At 60.9% G+C, this 22,918-nt stretch overlaps 1 protein-coding gene and 8 non-coding genes across 9 annotated transcripts; 3 read left to right on the plus strand and 6 right to left on the minus strand.

The window, feature by feature from the left end:
- The first annotated feature begins 2 nt into the window (after positions 1–2).
- Positions 3–59, plus strand: MIR1630 (microRNA 1630). The gene has a single exon (NR_035118.1). It is a non-coding gene; the product is annotated as a microRNA 1630 (primary transcript).
- Positions 60–4,601: 4,542 nt separating this feature from the next.
- Positions 4,602–7,704, plus strand: AIRE (autoimmune regulator). Its single transcript, XM_040706124.2, has 11 exons — positions 4,602–4,755; positions 4,858–5,032; positions 5,119–5,271; positions 5,365–5,436; positions 5,923–5,976; positions 6,124–6,233; positions 6,494–6,609; positions 6,688–6,888; positions 6,983–7,079; positions 7,283–7,453; positions 7,624–7,704. Exons 1-11 carry the CDS (start codon positions 4,615–4,617, stop codon positions 7,702–7,704), a joined length of 1,371 nt encoding a protein of 456 aa, XP_040562058.1. The 5' UTR covers positions 4,602–4,614.
- Positions 7,705–7,950: 246 nt separating this feature from the next.
- On the plus strand, positions 7,951–8,070 carry RN5S (5S ribosomal RNA). The gene is given in 1 exon segment (NR_046276.1): positions 7,951–8,070. It is a non-coding gene; the product is annotated as a 5S ribosomal RNA (ribosomal RNA).
- A 2,039-nt stretch (positions 8,071–10,109) lies between these two features.
- On the minus strand, positions 10,110–10,228 carry LOC112533035. Its single transcript, XR_003076817.1, has one exon. It is a non-coding gene; the product is annotated as a 5S ribosomal RNA (ribosomal RNA).
- A 2,039-nt stretch (positions 10,229–12,267) lies between these two features.
- Positions 12,268–12,386, minus strand: LOC112533036. The gene has a single exon (XR_003076818.1). It is a non-coding gene; the product is annotated as a 5S ribosomal RNA (ribosomal RNA).
- Positions 12,387–14,425: 2,039 nt separating this feature from the next.
- LOC121111552 lies at positions 14,426–14,544 on the minus strand. The gene has a single exon (XR_005862512.1). It is a non-coding gene; the product is annotated as a 5S ribosomal RNA (ribosomal RNA).
- Positions 14,545–16,582: 2,038 nt separating this feature from the next.
- LOC121111553 lies at positions 16,583–16,701 on the minus strand. Its single transcript, XR_005862514.1, has one exon. It is a non-coding gene; the product is annotated as a 5S ribosomal RNA (ribosomal RNA).
- A 2,043-nt stretch (positions 16,702–18,744) lies between these two features.
- Positions 18,745–18,863, minus strand: LOC112533047. The gene has a single exon (XR_003076829.2). It is a non-coding gene; the product is annotated as a 5S ribosomal RNA (ribosomal RNA).
- A 2,043-nt stretch (positions 18,864–20,906) lies between these two features.
- LOC121111551 lies at positions 20,907–21,025 on the minus strand. Its single transcript, XR_005862507.1, has one exon. It is a non-coding gene; the product is annotated as a 5S ribosomal RNA (ribosomal RNA).
- Positions 21,026–22,918: the final 1,893 nt, after the last annotated feature.

A 22,918-nucleotide genomic window follows, 5' to 3' on the forward strand; every position in this document is an offset into this window, starting at 1 on the left:
CTTTTGGGCTTTTGTTTCTTCTTTCTAAAGGGGGAGGAAAGAGGAAACTGAAGCTGAAATAAATCTCTGCTACACTCTCCCTACCAGGCTCTTGCAGGAGCAGCTGCAAAGCATGCAGGTGGACCTGCTTTCATCTGGACTGCACAGGGCAGCAGTAGGAAAGCTTCTAGAGATAGGAGGAGAGTCTAGAAGCCCCACGTGGAGCCTGTTTTCCCCAAAGTGCTGGAGCCCTGCAGCAGCAGAAGGTAAGGGGAGAGGGCTGAAAGTTTTGCACCTGGTGCCAGTGTTTCACTTCAGCTGGCTGTGTGCTTCAGGCACTGAGATATCAGTATCAGAGAGCCTCTCCTTCTGGGCAGAGATCTCATGGTCTTACCCTCTGCATCGGTTCCCCTTTCTGTGTGCTCTCTCCTGACTGTGATTCAGGGACATGTTGAGGGGATTCTAAGAGATGAGCACAGGGCAGGCGGTGTCTGAAAGACACGGGGGGGAATGCTTTGCAGGACTTGGGTAGAAAGGAAATGGGGAAGGAAGAAATGGTGAAACTGGCTGCTTTACTTCGCCAGCTTTTCATGGGAGGAGAGATTGGAAATGCACCCAGGAGCTGCAAGCAATCCTGATGGATGCGGAGCACCCGATTTAACCGGGTGCTTGTGGAAAACATTGTCAGCAGCCGTAGCTGGATGGCACACAGGAATGGTGCTCCCCTGCCTTAAAACTTGTGCTTTGATTTTTGCAGGAGGAGCACTGCAAAAAGGACATCCTGAAACCTGAGTGTGGCCAGCCTCTGCTGCACGCCAGCCTCTAGCCCGCAGACCCAGGCAGGGCTGCTGCCAGCCCCAGGGAGTGTCTGACTCCTCTCTGCAAGCAAGAGCTGACCTTTCACGGCCTTTGAACTGCCAAGGTCTGCTCTAAGCAAGGTATTACAGAAATAACCATCCCATCTCCCAGTAAGTACGTGCCTCTTCATATGGCACCTGGCAGCCCCCGCTCTGCCTCCTGCCTAGCATCTCAGAGAGGGGAAGGAACACCAAAAAAAGCACCTAAAATGCAAATTACTGCACTGCTGAGCTGGCTGGATGTGGAAAACAATCTGTCTGTGATTCAAAGCACAGGTGCAGTCACAAAGTTGGAATTCAAAACAAGTCCAGTCAAGCCCAGCAAGTAAAATGCTGTGGGCACGCAGCTCTCAGCTGTGCTGGGCAGCACCCATGCATGAGGGAGCGCCTCTTTGTAGCTGTGGGTGTGAGGGCAGCCCCTGCAGCGCGTGCCACAGCCTTGTCTTGGAGGTGCTGTGCAGCTTAATGCAGGCTGAAGGTGACAGATGGTGGGAGTGCAGGTAGTGCAGGTTGGGACGCGGGGGAGCAGTACTGGCACAGCACCTGCCTGATCTCCATAGCATAGCTGCCAGGGCAAGGGAAAGAACTGCTCTGAATCCTGAGAAGAGCTCTGGGGAAAGAGTTTCTTCAGGTGAATGTGTTAATTTATTTGCCAGAAATGGATGAGGGTATTTCCTGTCCTTGCAGAGGGTGTTGTCTTGTTATTCTTCTTGAGTTTCTGGACGGCAGCCACCATCTCCTGGCCTGGCTTTGTACCCAGCAGAGCCACACTCCAGTCCAGGCACATCTGACCCATGGACTGCACGCAGCCCAGCAGAGCTCACACCGCTGCTGTGCCATCGTGGCTGTCCTGGGACACGAGGAGGGCACGTTATTTGTGCTGACAAATAATACAGCGCTGTGCTTAATTTGCAAGGAAATCCTGTCAGCTTCCACAGATTGCAACTTGAAAGGACATTATGCAGAAATGTGCTGCCAAATTCGATGCATATCGAGGAATGCTTTGTAAAGACAAAACAGAAGAACTGAAAAGAAGTCTGTCGTCTCAACCACGTATCTTTAAAAGAATTAAAACTCAAATGGGCTCTGTTATAAAAGCTACTGATGTAGCAAAGCTGACTGCCAAAAACTCAAAGCCATTGACTGACAGTGAGTTTATTAAGTGATGTATCTGCCATGCTTGCCATACAGCGTGTCCTGATTTAAAAAAAAGGGATTTCTCTAACATCACTTTGTCCCACCTGACTGGCCAAACTGAAGGAACAGGAAAATCTATCTAAGGAAATTTGGAGAGTAAAGCTGCTGATTTCTAACATTTTGCTTTGGCAACAGATAAAAGTACTCATGCTGCAGATATGACTTGCCAATTTCATTAGAGGTATTAATAGTAAATACAGTATCATTTAAATAACAGCTTCGGTGCTGCTGAAGACACAACTCAATCTCTTGATTTGTATGAAGCAGTAAAAAATTACATTAAAAAGCATTTCTCTTCTACCTTTGTCAGCTATCTGGTGCAGCTCCTGATGGTGCCCTGGCAATAGTTGGTAAACAAACAAACAACAACAACAACAACAAAAACAAAAAAACAAAAAAACCAAGGGACTTCTACAATTAATAGGAGATAATGGAACTGCAGTCAGCAACACATATTTGATGAAACATCACTGCATTGCACGTCAAGAAAATCTATGTGCAAAAGCTTTAAAAATGGGTAACGTTGTGCAAATTGACATCAAAGCTGTGAAGTTGATAAAACTCAAGGGACTGAATCATGGTCAGTTGCAGGAGGTGTTCAGAAGAATGGCTGCTGATCATGGGGACATCGTTTCTGAAGGAAGGAAGGTGTCTGAGTGGGGGTAAAATGCAGAAATGATTTGTTGAAATGAAATCAAACACTTAATGGAACCCAACGGGGAATTTGTACCATAGTGTGAAGACAGATAACGGCTCACAGACTCGTCACTTCTGGTGGGTTTGACCACTCATTTAAGTGAGTTAAACATGCGCCTTCAAGGTGAAAATGAACTCAGCTGTGCTGTTTCAGACAATAACAGCATTTTAAATGACACAGATTATGGCAAACTCAACTGATGGCAAATCATTTCACGCATTGTGATCCATTGGCTAAACACAGCCCGTGAGCAGCGACAAATATGCAGCTGTGCCTTCCGTGGCAATAAAGGGATTTGGGAATAGGTTTCGAGAGTTCCAAAAAAATAATCCTTTTTGGTTTTTTGTATATTTGCAACTCCAGTTTCAGTTGAGATAAATACATGACGTGAATTTTCAAATGGAATACATCGAGTTGCAGTCAGACATTCAACTCAAAAAACTGGCTGTGTCTTTTTCCCAGACTTCTATAAGCTCTCTCTTACCAAAGGGAAATAAGAGAACTACCCCTCAATTCACAACAAGGTCACTGCTTTTTAGCAGTATGAGCATTTCTGAATGATTATTGCCAAGGATGAAGCACGGGAAGATTAATATTTCACCAAAAATCTCTGATGAACACTGGGAGAGCTCCCTGGGAATGGCAACCATGGGGCCAGCCTGAGGTGTGAGTTCCACAGCAGCAAGGTCAAACATCCCACCAGCTTTATGTCTTTGTTGCTCTGTTTTTTATGTTTTAATAAAAAATGCATAAATAAGTTTTTTGTTACATATACGTATATTAATTCTAATATACATTCTATATGCAGCCCAAGACAATTCCCGTTTGCTCAACGTGGCCCAAACAAGCCAAAAGGTTGGAGAGGCGTGCTGGACTTACAGACAGACATCCTTACCCATACCACCTTGCTCTTCACAGCGGGGATGGCTCCCTGGTGGTCCCATTTCTGGTCCCATTCACTCTGGGCTGGCTATGCAAGCAGCATCAGATGCTGCCCTGCAGTGTAGGGATGGCTGTGCATGGCACCTGCAGCAGGGACAGGGCTCTGGACAGCGGCTGGAAACCTCTGCTGGGGCAGTCCCAGACTCCTGGGAATTGAGAGGGGAGCCTCAGAGCTTTCCTCTTCTGGTCTGCTGGGATGGAGCAACTGGGTCTCTTACATCACATCACCCCCAGGCTTCTTTACGCGAGGCATTCACAGAGTGCCAATTCCCTGCCTCCCTGGCTCCTAGCATTTCCAGTGAAATCACTTTATTGCCCAATTTCCCATAGCAGGCAATTACAGAGCGATGAATGCAGCCAGGTAATCCCCAGGTGTGTTCGTGACACTACTTGTCATCTTGACATGCTGCATTACAGTACCGTTCCTCCTTGGTAACTGCACCCAGACATATCTGCACTTTCTTCAGCATCAGCACTTCTTCTCCGACTGTTCATCAGCTGCCGTGCTTCAGCCAGGCACGTGCAGGAGGTGCTGTGCAGGAGGTGGTGTGTGCAGGAGACACTGTGCAGGAGGTGTAACCACAGTGAGCACTTCTGTTGTCCCTCACTTGCAGGGCACTGCTTCCCACAGACAGCTGAGTTTCTGGATGAGAGAAGCAGGTGCTGCGGAAAGTCCAGAAATTTTGGGATGATGCCTGGTTGACCGCAGGGACGGAGAGGTGGGGGCTGCCTGTAACAGCAATCTGCCTAATTCTCCCTTCTCAGCCTTCCGAACGGCGTGGTCATCGTGACGCCGGGTGTCCTTCACCATTAGTGGCAGCTGACACCACACCACGTGGCCTTGTACAGAAATGAGTGGGGCTGCAGGAACCTGATGAGTTTCCAGCAGTCGGGGCATACATTAAAGGGGAGCGTGAGGGCTGTCTGCCGGGCTGCAGCAGCATGGCCAAGCTGGGGGTGGACAGAGACCTGCGGCACCTGCTGAAACTGCACCGCACGGAGATCGCCATGGCGGTGGATGATGTCTTCCCGCTGCTGCACGGCCTTGCTGACCATGACATCGTCCCTGAGCACATCTTCAAGGTGAGGCCGTGGGGGGAGACTGTGCTCCTGGCCACACTGTGAGGACGGGGGCTGGCTGGTGGCACTTGGGTGTGTGTCCACGGTTGGTGGTGGCATCGGCAGGAGACACTGAGCCAGACGGAGCGGGAGGGCTCCCACCGTGCGTTCCACGCGCTGCTCACCTGGCTCCTGGGCCGCGACGCCGCCGCCGTCCGTGACTTCTGGGCTGTCCTCTTCAAGGACTACAACCTGGAGCGCTACACCCGGCTCCGGCCCCTCCATAGCGCCTTCCCCGCAGGTAGGAGGCCAGGCTGGAAGGGTCAGCACCCTTGGGGCTGCACGCAAGCAGTGGTCTGGCTGTGCCCATCTCCGTCCCTGTTGCAGAGGTGGACCTTGGGCAACAGTGCAGCAGCAGACGCCCATCCCCCGGCCCCACAGCACCGACCCCACAGAGAACCCAAGGCAAGAGAAAAGCCCCTGAGGAGCGGGACGGGGCCCACATGGCACAACCCTCACCACAGCACACCACCAGCCCTGGTATGGAGGCTGGACATAGGGTGTACGTAGGGAAGAGATGTAGGGGGGCACTCATGGCGTCACCCCTGGTGACAGTCCCCCCAACACCACTAGGGCTCCTGGCAAAGGCAAGGACTGTGAAGAAGCCAGAGAGTGCGGACACTCCACGCACACCCCGTACCAGCGGTGAGTGCCAATCCCTCTGGCACCTGGGGGGACAAGCACAGGCACAAATATCTCCCCAGAGTAATCCCAGTTGTGTGGTGGCAGTCTGGGCGCAGCCATTAGAGCCCCAGAGCCACCCGGCTGGGCAAACTAGGGGCAGCAATGGGGCAGTGTTTGCCTGTGCACCTCTTGGGGCCATAGTAGAGGCCTCAGGGCAGGCTGAGCCCCCCTGCCCACAAACCTCCCGGCTGCCTCAGTGCAGAGGGCAGTCATGGTGGCAGCCAGTGAGGTGCCTGTCACCTGCGGGGCTACTGAGGGAAAGCATGTCCTCATCAGACACGTGCAGGAGCTGGGTAAGTGCAGGCACCGGGCAGCCCCCAGGCCTCCCAAATGCTAAGTTTCAGCCCCAATATAAGGAGCACCCCACCCCTCCTTGGGAAGGCCCCCAAAGATGCAGAGGTGTGACAGAGATGGCACCTGCTGGAGCAGCGCTCCCCTCTCTTCCAGGCAGCACCAAGGCAGGCAGCAGAGCCAGGGACGAGTTCTGTGTCCCAGCTGCTGGTGAGGAGCTGGGGGCGAGAAGCAGGAGCCGCAGCCTGAAGCCTGCTTCTCGACCCAGGGCACCCCAAAGCGTACGGCCCCCACTCACCAGCACACACCCTTACAGCCACACAAACTCTCATAGCAGCAGGAGCCTTCCCTTTCCAGCTGAAGGGTCGCCAAAGCACCTTGTTTCACACAGTGGGGAGATGTGTGTGACCACCCACGGCCACCTGCCAGCACCCCCTGTGCACAGCCAGGAACCTGCACTCTACCAGGTGAGCCCAAAAGGCAAAGTGGGGACATCACGCTGCTCCTGGTACATCCCTCTCTACTGGCCCACTGCAGGCAGCCCGGGGCTCTGCCACCCCGCTGTCACCGGCCTACAACAGCCTGGGAGCACCAGATCCCCGTCCCAAATACGGCCCGGGCTTTGTGTTGGCGATGGGAGGTGACGGGATGGGAGGTGCCAAGATCCCCTGCAGCCTGGCTGCATCCCGCTGCCGACGGCGAGCCCCTGTATCCCCACCCACGGCAGGACAACGAGGATGAGTGTGCAGTGTGCGGTGACGGCGGCGAGCTCATCTGCTGCGATGGCTGCCCCAGGGCCTTCCACCTCCCCTGCCTGGTGCCCCCGCTGCCCCGTGTCCCGAGGTGAGCCCCGCGCTGCCGTGGGGCCCAGCTGTACCTCATGTCCCCACTGCCCCTCACTGCTGTGCTGGGGTTGTGCAGCGGGACGTGGCAATGCAGCTCATGCGTGGCCAAGCTGGGCCGGCTGCGGGAGGCAGACACGGCTGCAGAGCAGCTCCCTGCAGTCCCAGACAAGGAGGAGCACGGTGCCCAGCCAGGAGGAGGCCACGGCAGCACCTGTGGCCGCTGCTTCTCCAGCATCTCTGCACCCCAACGCTGCCCTACTCGTGATGGGGACCCTGGGTGAGTCCCCGCCGCCTTTCCCCACATCACACCCCACACCTCCCCGTTCCTTCCAACTGCCCAGAAGGCTTCAAGACACCTCGTTGGCTTGCAGAGGGCTGTGGCTTTGCAGCTCCTGCACGGGCATCCCAGAAACAGGCAGCCACGAGAGCAGTGCAGCTGCTGGAGAACGCGTGCTTCTCGCAGCAAAGGTTGGTGCACCCAGGGCCGGTACCGGTGCGGGGAACGCAGGCGGTGCTGGGTAAAGGCGCCTGGAGGAACACCAAAACAGAGAGAGAGGGGGGGGGGGGGGGGGGGGGGGGAGAGAGGGAGAGGAGGCCGAGGGACAAGGAGTGGCCGCTGGGGGAGGGACGCGGCAGCGCGAGATGGAGGCGATGCTGAAGCTGTCGTGCAGGAGGAAGAGCACAGCCCAGGGGCTGCGACCCCGGCCTCCGGTCCGTGCAGGACCGAAAGGAGCCCACGGCCAGAGGTAGGGGTGACGCATCTCCTCCCACAGCTAGAGAATGGCTCAGCCAGCAGCGACCCCATGTCCAGCAGGGAAGAGCTCGACGCCCTCCTGAGTGAGGTAGGACACGCGGAGTGCATCCGCAGCACATTCACAGGGACCACTTGGTGCACTGGGAAGCTCCAGAGCAGGCCGGGGGGCGCTGGGAAGGAAGATGAGAAAGAGGGTAAAGCAGAGAGGCTGAGAATAGAGCGAGAGCGGAGACTGACAACGGGTGTGCGATCCCACAGGGAACGTGGGATGGGATCCTGCAGTGGGCATTCCAGAGCATGGCACGGCCCCTTGCAGACCCACACGGGCCGTTTGACTAGTGCCCGCTGCGGCCGTGGAAGGCCGAGGGAGACAAGACTACGGGGAGAGCAAAGAAAAGAAAAGAGCGAAAAGGAAGAAGAGCAACCAATAAAGAAGTGAGAAAACAAGCAAAAGGCAAAGCGCACGCGAACTCAGTAGTGACGGCAACACAGCAAAACGGAACGATGCCCCCGGACACGAAAGCTGACGCCTCCTGCGGGCAGCGCGACCCCGCGGGAGCGGAGGGAAAGAAAAAGTGGGAGCAAAAGCCTACAGCACCCGGTATTCCCAGGAGGTCTCCCATCCAAGTACTAACCAGGCCCGACCCTGCTTAGCTTCTGAGATCAGACGAGATCGGGCGTTACCAGGGTGGGATGGCCGTAGGCACGGGCTGCTCCGGCTCCAGCCCTCTTCCCATCTGCACACACCGCCACCGCCCAACACGCAATGCCAAAGAAGGCCCAAAGCCCCCACAGCAAAAGGGAAGCCCACGCAACCCACACCTCCCCGCCCCTCACCCATCCACTCCTCACTACACCTTACCACGGCCCCCCACACCCGCCCTACACGTGGCACAGTGGCACTGCCGCACTTACAGCCCTGCAACAGCACCGCTATGGAACTGCACGCACACAGCACACCACAGCACGGACGGACACACACGGAAACACACACTCCTCCCCACCCTCCCAAACCTACTCATACACCGACCACCCCACACCCCGACACCAGCAGGGCTGCCCATCACGCTGCTCCTGGTACATCCCTCTCTACTGGCCCACTGCAGGCAGCCCGGGGCTCTGCCACCCCGCTGTCACCGGCCTACAACAGCCTGGGAGCACCAGATCCCCGTCCCAAATACGGCCCGGGCTTTGTGTTGGCGATGGGAGGTGACGGGATGGGAGGTGCCAAGATCCCCTGCAGCCTGGCTGCATCCCGCTGCCGACGGCGAGCCCCTGTATCCCCACCCACGGCAGGACAACGAGGATGAGTGTGCAGTGTGCGGTGACGGCGGCGAGCTCATCTGCTGCGATGGCTGCCCCAGGGCCTTCCACCTCCCCTGCCTGGTGCCCCCGCTGCCCCGTGTCCCGAGGTGAGCCCCGCGCTGCCGTGGGGCCCAGCTGTACCTCATGTCCCCACTGCCCCTCACTGCTGTGCTGGGGTTGTGCAGCGGGACGTGGCAATGCAGCTCATGCGTGGCCAAGCTGGGCCGGCTGCGGGAGGCAGACACGGCTGCAGAGCAGCTCCCTGCAGTCCCAGACAAGGAGGAGCACGGTGCCCAGCCGGGAGGAGGCCACGGCAGCACCTGTGGCCGCTGCTTCTCCAGCATCTCTGCACCCCAACGCTGCCCTACTTGTGATGGGGACCCTGGGTGAGTCCCCGCCGCCTTTCCCCACATCATACCCCACACCTCCCCGTTCCTTCCAACTGCCCAGAAGGCTTCAAGACACCTCGTTGGCTTGCAGAGGGCTGTGGCTTTGCAGCTCCTGCACGGGCATCCCAGAAACAGGCAGCCACGAGAGCAGTGCAGCTGCTGGAGAACGCGTGCTTCTCGCAGCAAAGGTTGGTGCACCCAGGGCCGGTACCGGTGCGGGGAACGCAGGCGGTGCTGGGTAAAGGCGCCTGGAGGAACACCAAAACAGAGAGAGGGGGGGGGGGGGGGGAGAGAGGGAGAGGAGGCCGAGGGACAAGGAGTGGCCGCTGGGGGAGGGACGCGGCAGCGTGAGATGGAGGCAATGCTGAAGCTGTCGTGCAGGAGGAAGAGCACAGCCCAGGGGCTGCGACCCCGGCCTCCGGTCCGTGCAGGACCGAAAGGAGCCCACGGCCAGAGGTAGGGGTGACGCATCTCCTCCCACAGCTAGAGAATGGCTCAGCCAGCAGCGACCCCATGTCCAGCAGGGAAGAGCTCGACGCCCTCCTGAGTGAGGTAGGACACGCGGAGTGCATCCGCAGCACATTCACAGGGACCACTTGGTGCACTGGGAAGCTCCAGAGCAGGCCGGGGGGCGCTGGGAAGGAAGATGAGAAAGAGGGTAAAGCAGAGAGGCTGAGAATAGAGCGAGAGCGGAGACTGACAACGGGTGTGCGATCCCACAGGGAACGTGGGATGGGATCCTGCAGTGGGCATTCCAGAGCATGGCACGGCCCCTTGCAGACCCACACGGGCCGTTTGACTAGTGCCCGCTGCGGCCGTGGAAGGCCGAGGGAGACAAGACTACGGGGAGAGCAAAGAAAAGAAAAGAGCGAAAAGGAAGAAGAGCAACCAATAAAGAAGTGAGAAAACAAGCAAAAGGCAAAGCGCACGCGAACTCAGTAGTGACGGCAACACAGCAAAACGGAACGATGCCCCCGGACACGAAAGCTGACGCCTCCTGCGGGCAGCGCGACCCCGCGGGAGCGGAGGGAAAGAAAAAGTGGGAGCAAAAGCCTACAGCACCCGGTATTCCCAGGAGGTCTCCCATCCAAGTACTAACCAGGCCCGACCCTGCTTAGCTTCCGAGATCAGACGAGATCGGGCGTTACCAGGGTGGGATGGCCGTAGGCACGGGCTGCTCCGGCTCCAGCCCTCTTCCCATCTGCACACACCGCCACCGCCCAACACGCAATGCCAAAGAAGGCCCAAAGCCCCCACAGCAAAAGGGAAGCCCACGCAACCCACACCTCCCCGCCCCTCACCCATCCACTCCTCACTACACCTTACCACGGCCCCCCACACCCGCCCTACACGTGGCACAGTGGCACTGCCGCACTTACAGCCCTGCAACAGCACCGCTATGGAACTGCACGCACACAGCACACCACAGCACGGACGGACACACACGGAAACACACACTCCTCCCCACCCTCCCAAACCTACTCATACACCGACCACCCCACACCCCGACACCAGCAGGGCTGCCCATCACGCTGCTCCTGGTACATCCCTCTCTACTGGCCCACTGCAGGCAGCCCGGGGCTCTGCCACCCCGCTGTCACCGGCCTACAACAGCCTGGGAGCACCAGATCCCCGTCCCAAATACGGCCCGGGCTTTGTGTTGGCGATGGGAGGTGACGGGATGGGAGGTGCCAAGATCCCCTGCAGCCTGGCTGCATCCCGCTGCCGACGGCGAGCCCCTGTATCCCCACCCACGGCAGGACAACGAGGATGAGTGTGCAGTGTGCGGTGACGGCGGCGAGCTCATCTGCTGCGATGGCTGCCCCAGGGCCTTCCACCTCCCCTGCCTGGTGCCCCCGCTGCCCCGTGTCCCGAGGTGAGCCCCGCGCTGCCGTGGGGCCCAGCTGTACCTCATGTCCCCACTGCCCCTCACTGCTGTGCTGGGGTTGTGCAGCGGGACGTGGCAATGCAGCTCATGCGTGGCCAAGCTGGGCCGGCTGCGGGAGGCAGACACGGCTGCAGAGCAGCTCCCTGCAGTCCCAGACAAGGAGGAGCACGGTGCCCAGCCGGGAGGAGGCCACGGCAGCACCTGTGGCCGCTGCTTCTCCAGCATCTCTGCACCCCAACGCTGCCCTACTTGTGATGGGGACCCTGGGTGAGTCCCCGCCGCCTTTCCCCACATCACACCCCACACCTCCCCGTTCCTTCCAACTGCCCAGAAGGCTTCAAGACACCTCGTTGGCTTGCAGAGGGCTGTGGCTTTGCAGCTCCTGCACGGGCATCCCAGAAACAGGCAGCCACGAGAGCAGTGCAGCTGCTGGAGAACGCGTGCTTCTCGCAGCAAAGGTTGGTGCACCCAGGGCCGGTACCGGTGCGGGGAACGCAGGCGGTGCTGGGTAAAGGCGCCTGGAGGAACACCAAAACAGAGAGAGAGGGGGGGGGGGGGGAGAGAGGGAGAGGAGGCCGAGGGACAAGGAGTGGCCGCTGGGGGAGGGACGCGGCAGCGCGAGATGGAGGCGATGCTGAAGCTGTCGTGCAGGAGGAAGAGCACAGCCCAGGGGCTGCGACCCCGGCCTCCGGTCCGTGCAGGACCGAAAGGAGCCCACGGCCAGAGGTAGGGGTGACGCATCTCCTCCCACAGCTAGAGAATGGCTCAGCCAGCAGCGACCCCATGTCCAGCAGGGAAGAGCTCGACGCCCTCCTGAGTGAGGTAGGACACGCGGAGTGCATCCGCAGCACATTCACAGGGACCACTTGGTGCACTGGGAAGCTCCAGAGCAGGCCGGGGGGCGCTGGGAAGGAAGATGAGAAAGAGGGTAAAGCAGAGAGGCTGAGAATAGAGCGAGAGCGGAGACTGACAACGGGTGTGCGATCCCACAGGGAACGTGGGATGGGATCCTGCAGTGGGCATTCCAGAGCATGGCACGGCCCCTTGCAGACCCACACGGGCCGTTTGACTAGTGCCCGCTGCGGCCGTGGAAGGCCGAGGGAGACAAGACTACGGGGAGAGCAAAGAAAAGAAAAGAGCGAAAAGGAAGAAGAGCAACCAATAAAGAAGTGAGAAAACAAGCAAAAGGCAAAGCGCACGCGAACTCAGTAGTGACGGCAACACAGCAAAACGGAACGATGCCCCCGGACACGAAAGCTGACGCCTCCTGCGGGCAGCGCGACCCCGCGGGAGCGGAGGGAAAGAAAAAGTGGGAGCAAAAGCCTACAGCACCCGGTATTCCCAGGAGGTCTCCCATCCAAGTACTAACCAGGCCCGACCCTGCTTAGCTTCCGAGATCAGACGAGATCGGGCGTTACCAGGGTGGGATGGCCGTAGGCACGGGCTGCTCCGGCTCCAGCCCTCTTCCCATCTGCACACACCGCCACCGCCCAACACGCAATGCCAAAGAAGGCCCAAAGCCCCCACAGCAAAAGGGAAGCCCACGCAACCCACACCTCCCCGCCCCTCACCCATCCACTCCTCACTACACCTTACCACGGCCCCCCACACCCGCCCTACACGTGGCACAGTGGCACTGCCGCACTTACAGCCCTGCAACAGCACCGCTATGGAACTGCACGCACACAGCACACCACAGCACGGACGGACACACACGGAAACACACACTCCTCCCCACCCTCCCAAACCTACTCATACACCGACCACCCCACACCCCGACACCAGCAGGGCTGCCCATCACGCTGCTCCTGGTACATCCCTCTCTACTGGCCCACTGCAGGCAGCCCGGGGCTCTGCCACCCCGCTGTCACCGGCCTACAACAGCCTGGGAGCACCAGATCCCCGTCCCAAATACGGCCCGGGCTTTGTGTTGGCGATGGGAGGTGACGGGATGGGAGGTGCCAAGATCCCCTGCAGCCTGGCTGCATCCCGCTGCCGACGGCGAGCCCCTGTATCCCCACCCACGGCAGGACAACGAGGATGAGTGTGCAGTGTGCGGTGACGGCGGTGAGCTCATCTGCTGCGATGGCTGCCCCAGGGCCTTCCACCTCCCCTGCCTGGTGCCCCCGCTGCCCCGTGTCCCGAGGTGAGCCCCGCGCTGCCGTGGGGCCCAGCTGTACCTCATGTCCCCACTGCCCCTCACTGCTGTGCTGGGGTTGTGCAGCGGGACGTGGCAATGCAGCTCATGCGTGGCCAAGCTGGGCCGGCTGCGGGAGGCAGACACGGCTGCAGAGCAGCTCCCTGCAGTCCCAGACAAGGAGGAGCACGGTGCCCAGCCGGGAGGAGGCCACGGCAGCACCTGTGGCCGCTGCTTCTCCAGCATCTCTGCACCCCAACGCTGCCCTACTTGTGATGGGGACCCTGGGTGAGTCCCCGCCGCCTTTCCCCACATCATACCCCACACCTCCCCGTTCCTTCCAACTGCCCAGAAGGCTTCAAGACACCTCGTTGGCTTGCAGAGGGCTGTGGCTTTGCAGCTCCTGCACGGGCATCCCAGAAACAGGCAGCCACGAGAGCAGTGCAGCTGCTGGAGAACGCGTGCTTCTCGCAGCAAAGGTTGGTGCACCCAGGGCCGGTACCGGTGCGGGGAACGCAGGCGGTGCTGGGTAAAGGCGCCTGGAGGAACACCAAAACAGAGAGAGAGGGGGGGGGGGGGGAGAGAGGGAGAGGAGGCCGAGGGACAAGGAGTGGCCGCTGGGGGAGGGACGCGGCAGCGTGAGATGGAGGCAATGCTGAAGCTGTCGTGCAGGAGGAAGAGCACAGCCCAGGGGCTGCGACCCCGGCCTCCGGTCCGTGCAGGACCGAAAGGAGCCCACGGCCAGAGGTAGGGGTGACGCATCTCCTCCCACAGCTAGAGAATGGCTCAGCCAGCAGCGACCCCATGTCCAGCAGGGAAGAGCTCGACGCCCTCCTGAGTGAGGTAGGACACGCGGAGTGCATCCGCAGCACATTCACAGGGACCACTTGGTGCACTGGGAAGCTCCAGAGCAGGCCGGGGGGCGCTGGGAAGGAAGATGAGAAAGAGGGTAAAGCAGAGAGGCTGAGAATAGAGCGAGAGCGGAGACTGACAACGGGTGTGCGATCCCACAGGGAACGTGGGATGGGATCCTGCAGTGGGCATTCCAGAGCATGGCACGGCCCCTTGCAGACCCACACGGGCCGTTTGACTAGTGCCCGCTGCGGCCGTGGAAGGCCGAGGGAGACAAGACTACGGGGAGAGCAAAGAAAAGAAAAGAGCGAAAAGGAAGAAGAGCAACCAATAAAGAAGTGAGAAAACAAGCAAAAGGCAAAGCGCACGCGAACTCAGTAGTGACGGCAACACAGCAAAACGGAACGATGCCCCCGGACACGAAAGCTGACGCCTCCTGCGGGCAGCGCGACCCCGCGGGAGCGGAGGGAAAGAAAAAGTGGGAGCAAAAGCCTACAGCACCCGGTATTCCCAGGAGGTCTCCCATCCAAGTACTAACCAGGCCCGACCCTGCTTAGCTTCCGAGATCAGACGAGATCGGGCGTTACCAGGGTGGGATGGCCGTAGGCACAGGCTGCTCCGGCTCCAGCCCTCTTCCCATCTGCACACACCGCCACCGCCCAACACGCAATGCCAAAGAAGGCCCAAAGCCCCCACAGCAAAAGGGAAGCCCACGCAACCCACACCTCCCCGCCCCTCACCCATCCACTCCTCACTACACCTTACCACGGCCCCCCACACCCGCCCTACACGTGGCACAGTGGCACTGCCGCACTTACAGCCCTGCAACAGCACCGCTATGGAACTGCACGCACACAGCACACCACAGCACGGACGGACACACACGGAAACACACACTCCTCCCCACCCTCCCAAACCTACTCATACACCGACCACCCCACACCCCGACACCAGCAGGGCTGCCCATCACGCTGCTCCTGGTACATCCCTCTCTACTGGCCCACTGCAGGCAGCCCGGGGCTCTGCCACCCCGCTGTCACCGGCCTACAACAGCCTGGGAGCACCAGATCCCCGTCCCAAATACGGCCCGGGCTTTGTGTTGGCGATGGGAGGTGACGGGATGGGAGGTGCCAAGATCCCCTGCAGCCTGGCTGCATCCCGCTGCCGACGGCGAGCCCCTGTATCCCCACCCACGGCAGGACAACGAGGATGAGTGTGCAGTGTGCGGTGACGGCGGCGAGCTCATCTGCTGCGATGGCTGCCCCAGGGCCTTCCACCTCCCCTGCCTGGTGCCCCCGCTGCCCTGTGTCCCGAGGTGAGCCCCGCGCTGCCGTGGGGCCCAGCTGTACCTCATGTCCCCACTGCCCCTCACTGCTGTGCTGGGGTTGTGCAGCGGGACGTGGCAATGCAGCTCATGCGTGGCCAAGCTGGGCCGGCTGCGGGAGGCAGACACGGCTGCAGAGCAGCTCCCTGCAGTCCCAGACAAGGAGGAGCACGGTGCCCAGCCGGGAGGAGGCCACGGCAGCACCTGTGGCCGCTGCTTCTCCAGCATCTCTGCACCCCAACGCTGCCCTACTTGTGATGGGGACCCTGGGTGAGTCCCCGCCGCCTTTCCCCACATCATACCCCACACCTCCCCGTTCCTTCCAACTGCCCAGAAGGCTTCAAGACACCTCGTTGGCTTGCAGAGGGCTGTGGCTTTGCAGCTCCTGCACGGGCATCCCAGAAACAGGCAGCCACGAGAGCAGTGCAGCTGCTGGAGAACGCGTGCTTCTCGCAGCAAAGGTTGGTGCACCCAGGGCCGGTACCGGTGCGGGGAACGCAGGCGGTGCTGGGTAAAGGCGCCTGGAGGAACACCAAAACAGAGAGAGGGGGGGGGGGGGGGAGAGAGGGAGAGGAGGCCGAGGGACAAGGAGTGGCCGCTGGGGGAGGGACGCGGCAGCGTGAGATGGAGGCAATGCTGAAGCTGTCGTGCAGGAGGAAGAGCACAGCCCAGGGGCTGCGACCCCGGCCTCCGGTCCGTGCAGGACCGAAAGGAGCCCACGGCCAGAGGTAGGGGTGACGCATCTCCTCCCACAGCTAGAGAATGGCTCAGCCAGCAGCGACCCCATGTCCAGCAGGGAAGAGCTCGACGCCCTCCTGAGTGAGGTAGGACACGCGGAGTGCATCCGCAGCACATTCACAGGGACCACTTGGTGCACTGGAAGCTCCAGAGCAGGCCGGGGGGCGCTGGGAAGGAAGATGAGAAAGAGGGTTAAAGCAGAGAGGCTGAGAATAGAGCGAGAGCGGAGACTGACAACGGGTGTGCGATCCCACAGGGAACGTGGGATGGGATCCTGCAGTGGGCATTCCAGAGCATGGCACGGCCCCTTGCAGACCCACACGGGCCGTTTGACTAGTGCCCGCTGCGGCCGTGGAAGGCCGAGGGAGACAAGACTACGGGGAGAGCAAAGAAAAGAAAAGAGCGAAAAGGAAGAAGAGCAACCAATAAAGAAGTGAGAAAACAAGCAAAAGGCAAAGCGCACGCGAACTCAGTAGTGACGGCAACACAGCAAAACGGAACGATGCCCCCGGACACGAAAGCTGACGCCTCCTGCGGGCAGCGCGACCCCGCGGGAGCGGAGGGAAAGAAAAAGTGGGAGCAAAAGCCTACAGCACCCGGTATTCCCAGGAGGTCTCCCATCCAAGTACTAACCAGGCCCGACCCTGCTTAGCTTCCGAGATCAGACGAGATCGGGCGTTACCAGGGTGGGATGGCCGTAGGCACGGGCTGCTCCGGCTCCAGCCCTCTTCCCATCTGCACACACCGCCACCGCCCAACACGCAATGCCAAAGAAGGCCCAAAGCCCCCACAGCAAAAGGGAAGCCCACGCAACCCACACCTCCCCGCCCCTCACCCATCCACTCCTCACTACACCTTACCACGGCCCCCCCACACCCGCCCTACACGTGGCACAGTGGCACTGCCGCACTTACAGCCCTGCAACAGCACCGCTATGGAACTGCACGCACACAGCACACCACAGCACGGACGGACACACACGGAAACACACACTCCTCCCCACCCTCCCAAACCTACTCATACACCGACCACCCCACACCCCGACACCAGCAGGGCTGCCCATCACGCTGCTCCTGGTACATCCCTCTCTACTGGCCCACTGCAGGCAGCCCGGGGCTCTGCCACCCCGCTGTCACCGGCCTACAACAGCCTGGGAGCACCAGATCCCCGTCCCAAATACGGCCCGGGCTTTGTGTTGGCGATGGGAGGTGACGGGATGGGAGGTGCCAAGATCCCCTGCAGCCTGGCTGCATCCCGCTGCCGACGGCGAGCCCCTGTATCCCCACCCACGGCAGGACAACGAGGATGAGTGTGCAGTGTGCGGTGACGGCGGCGAGCTCATCTGCTGCGATGGCTGCCCCAGGGCCTTCCACCTCCCCTGCCTGGTGCCCCCGCTGCCCCGTGTCCCGAGGTGAGCCCCGCGCTGCCGTGGGGCCCAGCTGTACCTCATGTCCCCACTGCCCCTCACTGCTGTGCTGGGGTTGTGCAGCGGGACGTGGCAATGCAGCTCATGCGTGGCCAAGCTGGGCCGGCTGCGGGAGGCAGACACGGCTGCAGAGCAGCTCCCTGCAGTCCCAGACAAGGAGGAGCACGGTGCCCAGCCGGGAGGAGGCCACGGCAGCACCTGTGGCCGCTGCTTCTCCAGCATCTCTGCACCCCAACGCTGCCCTACTTGTGATGGGGACCCTGGGTGAGTCCCCGCCGCCTTTCCCCACATCATACCCCACACCTCCCCGTTCCTTCCAACTGCCCAGAAGGCTTCAAGACACCTCGTTGGCTTGCAGAGGGCTGTGGCTTTGCAGCTCCTGCACGGGCATCCCAGAAACAGGCAGCCACGAGAGCAGTGCAGCTGCTGGAGAACGCGTGCTTCTCGCAGCAAAGGTTGGTGCACCCAGGGCCGGTACCGGTGCGGGGAACGCAGGCGGTGCTGGGTAAAGGCGCCTGGAGGAACACCAAAACAGAGAGAGAGGGGGGGGGGGGGGTGGAGAGAGGGAGAGGAGGCCGAGGGACAAGGAGTGGCCGCTGGGGGAGGGACGCGGCAGCGTGAGATGGAGGCAATGCTGAAGCTGTCGTGCAGGAGGAAGAGCACAGCCCAGGGGCTGCGACCCCGGCCTCCGGTCCGTGCAGGACCGAAAGGAGCCCACGGCCAGAGGTAGGGGTGACGCATCTCCTCCCACAGCTAGAGAATGGCTCAGCCAGCAGCGACCCCATGTCCAGCAGGGAAGAGCTCGACGCCCTCCTGAGTGAGGTAGGACACGCGGAGTGCATCCGCAGCACATTCACAGGGACCACTTGGTGCACTGGGAAGCTCCAGAGCAGGCCGGGGGGCGCTGGGAAGGAAGATGAGAAAGAGGGTAAAGCAGAGAGGCTGAGAATAGAGCGAGAGCGGAGACTGACAACGGGTGTGCGATCCCACAGGGAACGTGGGATGGGATCCTGCAGTGGGCATTCCAGAGCATGGCACGGCCCCTTGCAGACCCACACGGGCCGTTTGACTAGTGCCCGCTGCGGCCGTGGAAGGCCGAGGGAGACAAGACTACGGGGAGAGCAAAGAAAAGAAAAGAGCGAAAAGGAAGAAGAGCAACCAATAAAGAAGTGAGAAAACAAGCAAAAGGCAAAGCGCACGCGAACTCAGTAGTGACGGCAACACAGCAAAACGGAACGATGCCCCCGGACACGAAAGCTGACGCCTCCTGCGGGCAGCGCGACCCCGCGGGAGCGGAGGGAAAGAAAAAGTGGGAGCAAAAGCCTACAGCACCCGGTATTCCCAGGAGGTCTCCCATCCAAGTACTAACCAGGCCCGACCCTGCTTAGCTTCCGAGATCAGACGAGATCGGGCGTTACCAGGGTGGGATGGCCGTAGGCACGGGCTGCTCCGGCTCCAGCCCTCTTCCCATCTGCACACACCGCCACCGCCCAACACGCAATGCCAAAGAAGGCCCAAAGCCCCCACAGCAAAAGGGAAGCCCACGCAACCCACACCTCCCCGCCCCTCACCCATCCACTCCTCACTACACCTTACCACGGCCCCCCCACACCCGCCCTACACGTGGCACAGTGGCACTGCCGCACTTACAGCCCTGCAACAGCACCGCTATGGAACTGCACGCACACAGCACACCACAGCACGGACGGACACACACGGAAACACACACTCCTCCCCACCCTCCCAAACCTACTCATACACCGACCACCCCACACCCCGACACCAGCAGGGCTGCCCATCACGCTGCTCCTGGTACATCCCTCTCTACTGGCCCACTGCAGGCAGCCCGGGGCTCTGCCACCCCGCTGTCACCGGCCTACAACAGCCTGGGAGCACCAGATCCCCGTCCCAAATACGGCCCGGGCTTTGTGTTGGCGATGGGAGGTGACGGGATGGGAGGTGCCAAGATCCCCTGCAGCCTGGCTGCATCCCGCTGCCGACGGCGAGCCCCTGTATCCCCACCCACGGCAGGACAACGAGGATGAGTGTGCAGTGTGCGGTGACGGCGGCGAGCTCATCTGCTGCGATGGCTGCCCCAGGGCCTTCCACCTCCCCTGCCTGGTGCCCCCGCTGCCCTGTGTCCCGAGGTGAGCCCCGCGCTGCCGTGGGGCCCAGCTGTACCTCATGTCCCCACTGCCCCTCACTGCTGTGCTGGGGTTGTGCAGCGGGACGTGGCAATGCAGCTCATGCGTGGCCAAGCTGGGCCGGCTGCGGGAGGCAGACACGGCTGCAGAGCAGCTCCCTGCAGTCCCAGACAAGGAGGAGCACGGTGCCCAGCCGGGAGGAGGCCACGGCAGCACCTGTGGCCGCTGCTTCTCCAGCATCTCTGCACCCCAACGCTGCCCTACTTGTGATGGGGACCCTGGGTGAGTCCCCGCCGCCTTTCCCCACATCATACCCCACACCTCCCCGTTCCTTCCAACTGCCCAGAAGGCTTCAAGACACCTCGTTGGCTTGCAGAGGGCTGTGGCTTTGCAGCTCCTGCACGGGCATCCCAGAAACAGGCAGCCACGAGAGCAGTGCAGCTGCTGGAGAACGCGTGCTTCTCGCAGCAAAGGTTGGTGCACCCAGGGCCGGTACCGGTGCGGGGAACGCAGGCGGTGCTGGGTAAAGGCGCCTGGAGGAACACCAAAACAGAGAGAGAGGGGGGGGGGGGGGGGGAGAGAGGGAGAGGAGGCCGAGGGACAAGGAGTGGCCGCTGGGGGAGGGACGCGGCAGCGTGAGATGGAGGCAATGCTGAAGCTGTCGTGCAGGAGGAAGAGCACAGCCCAGGGGCTGCGACCCCGGCCTCCGGTCCGTGCAGGACCGAAAGGAGCCCACGGCCAGAGGTAGGGGTGACGCATCTCCTCCCACAGCTAGAGAATGGCTCAGCCAGCAGCGACCCCATGTCCAGCAGGGAAGAGCTCGACGCCCTCCTGAGTGAGGTAGGACACGCGGAGTGCATCCGCAGCACATTCACAGGGACCACTTGGTGCACTGGGAAGCTCCAGAGCAGGCCGGGGGGCGCTGGGAAGGAAGATGAGAAAGAGGGTAAAGCAGAGAGGCTGAGAATAGAGCGAGAGCGGAGACTGACAACGGGTGTGCGATCCCACAGGGAACGTGGGATGGGATCCTGCAGTGGGCATTCCAGAGCATGGCACGGCCCCTTGCAGACCCACACGGGCCGTTTGACTAGTGCCCGCTGCGGCCGTGGAAGGCCGAGGGAGACAAGACTACGGGGAGAGCAAAGAAAAGAAAAGAGCGAAAAGGAAGAAGAGCAACCAATAAAGAAGTGAGAAAACAAGCAAAAGGCAAAGCGCACGCGAACTCAGTAGTGACGGCAACACAGCAAAACGGAACGATGCCCCCGGACACGAAAGCTGACGCCTCCTGCGGGCAGCGCGACCCCGCGGGAGCGGAGGGAAAGAAAAAGTGGGAGCAAAAGCCTACAGCACCCGGTATTCCCAGGAGGTCTCCCATCCAAGTACTAACCAGGCCCGACCCTGCTTAGCTTCCGAGATCAGACGAGATCGGGCGTTACCAGGGTGGGATGGCCGTAGGCACGGGCTGCTCCGGCTCCAGCCCTCTTCCCATCTGCACACACCGCCACCGCCCAACACGCAATGCCAAAGAAGGCCCAAAGCCCCCACAGCAAAAGGGAAGCCCACGCAACCCACACCTCCCCGCCCCTCACCCATCCACTCCTCACTACACCTTACCACGGCCCCCCACACCCGCCCTACACGTGGCACAGTGGCACTGCCGCACTTACAGCCCTGCAACAGCACCGCTATGGAACTGCACGCACACAGCACACCACAGCACGGACGGACACACACGGAAACACACACTCCTCCCCACCCTCCCAAACCTACTCATACACCGACCACCCCACACCCCGACACCAGCAGGGCTGCCCATCACGCTGCTCCTGGTACATCCCTCTCTACTGGCCCACTGCAGGCAGCCCGGGGCTCTGCCACCCCGCTGTCACCGGCCTACAACAGCCTGGGAGCACCAGATCCCCGTCCCAAATACGGCCCGGGCTTTGTGTTGGCGATGGGAGGTGACGGGATGGGAGGTGCCAAGATCCCCTGCAGCCTGGCTGCATCCCGCTGCCGACGGCGAGCCCCTGTATCCCCACCCACGGCAGGACAACGAGGATGAGTGTGCAGTGTGCGGTGACGGCGGCGAGCTCATCTGCTGCGATGGCTGCCCCAGGGCCTTCCACCTCCCCTGCCTGGTGCCCCCGCTGCCCTGTGTCCCGAGGTGAGCCCCGCGCTGCCGTGGGGCCCAGCTGTACCTCATGTCCCCACTGCCCCTCACTGCTGTGCTGGGTTGTGCAGCGGGACGTGGCAATGCAGCTCATGCGTGGCCAAGCTGGGCCGGCTGCGGGAGGCAGACACGGCTGCAGAGCAGCTCCCTGCAGTCCCAGACAAGGAGGAGCACGGTGCCCAGCCGGGAGGAGGCCACGGCAGCACCTGTGGCCGCTGCTTCTCCAGCATCTCTGCACCCCAACGCTGCCCTACTTGTGATGGGGACCCTGGGTGAGTCCCCGCCGCCTTTCCCCACATCATACCCCACACCTCCCCGTTCCTTCCAACTGCCCAGAAGGCTTCAAGACACCTCGTTGGCTTGCAGAGGGCTGTGGCTTTGCAGCTCCTGCACGGGCATCCCAGAAACAGGCAGCCACGAGAGCAGTGCAGCTGCTGGAGAACGCGTGCTTCTCGCAGCAAAGGTTGGTGCACCCAGGGCCGGTACCGGTGCGGGGAACGCAGGCGGTGCTGGGTAAAGGCGCCTGGAGGAACACCAAAACAGAGAGAGAGGGGGGGGGGGGGGGGAGAGAGGGAGAGGAGGCCGAGGGACAAGGAGTGGCCGCTGGGGGAGGGACGCGGCAGCGCGAGATGGAGGCGATGCTGAAGCTGTCGTGCAGGAGGAAGAGCACAGCCCAGGGGCTGCGACCCCGGCCTCCGGTCCGTGCAGGACCGAAAGGAGCCCACGGCCAGAGGTAGGGGTGACGCATCTCCTCCCACAGCTAGAGAATGGCTCAGCCAGCAGCGACCCCATGTCCAGCAGGGAAGAGCTCGACGCCCTCCTGAGTGAGGTAGGACACGCGGAGTGCATCCGCAGCACATTCACAGGGACCACTTGGTGCACTGGGAAGCTCCAGAGCAGGCCGGGGGGCGCTGGGAAGGAAGATGAGAAAGAGGGTAAAGCAGAGAGGCTGAGAATAGAGCGAGAGCGGAGACTGACAACGGGTGTGCGATCCCACAGGGAACGTGGGATGGGATCCTGCAGTGGGCATTCCAGAGCATGGCACGGCCCCTTGCAGACCCACACGGGCCGTTTGACTAGTGCCCGCTGCGGCCGTGGAAGGCCGAGGGAGACAAGACTACGGGGAGAGCAAAGAAAAGAAAAGAGCGAAAAGGAAGAAGAGCAACCAATAAAGAAGTGA

This window comes from Gallus gallus, chromosome 9 (genome assembly GCF_016699485.2).
Source record: "Gallus gallus isolate bGalGal1 chromosome 9, bGalGal1.mat.broiler.GRCg7b, whole genome shotgun sequence".
In the NCBI taxonomy this organism is placed as follows: domain Eukaryota; kingdom Metazoa; phylum Chordata; class Aves; order Galliformes; family Phasianidae; genus Gallus; species Gallus gallus.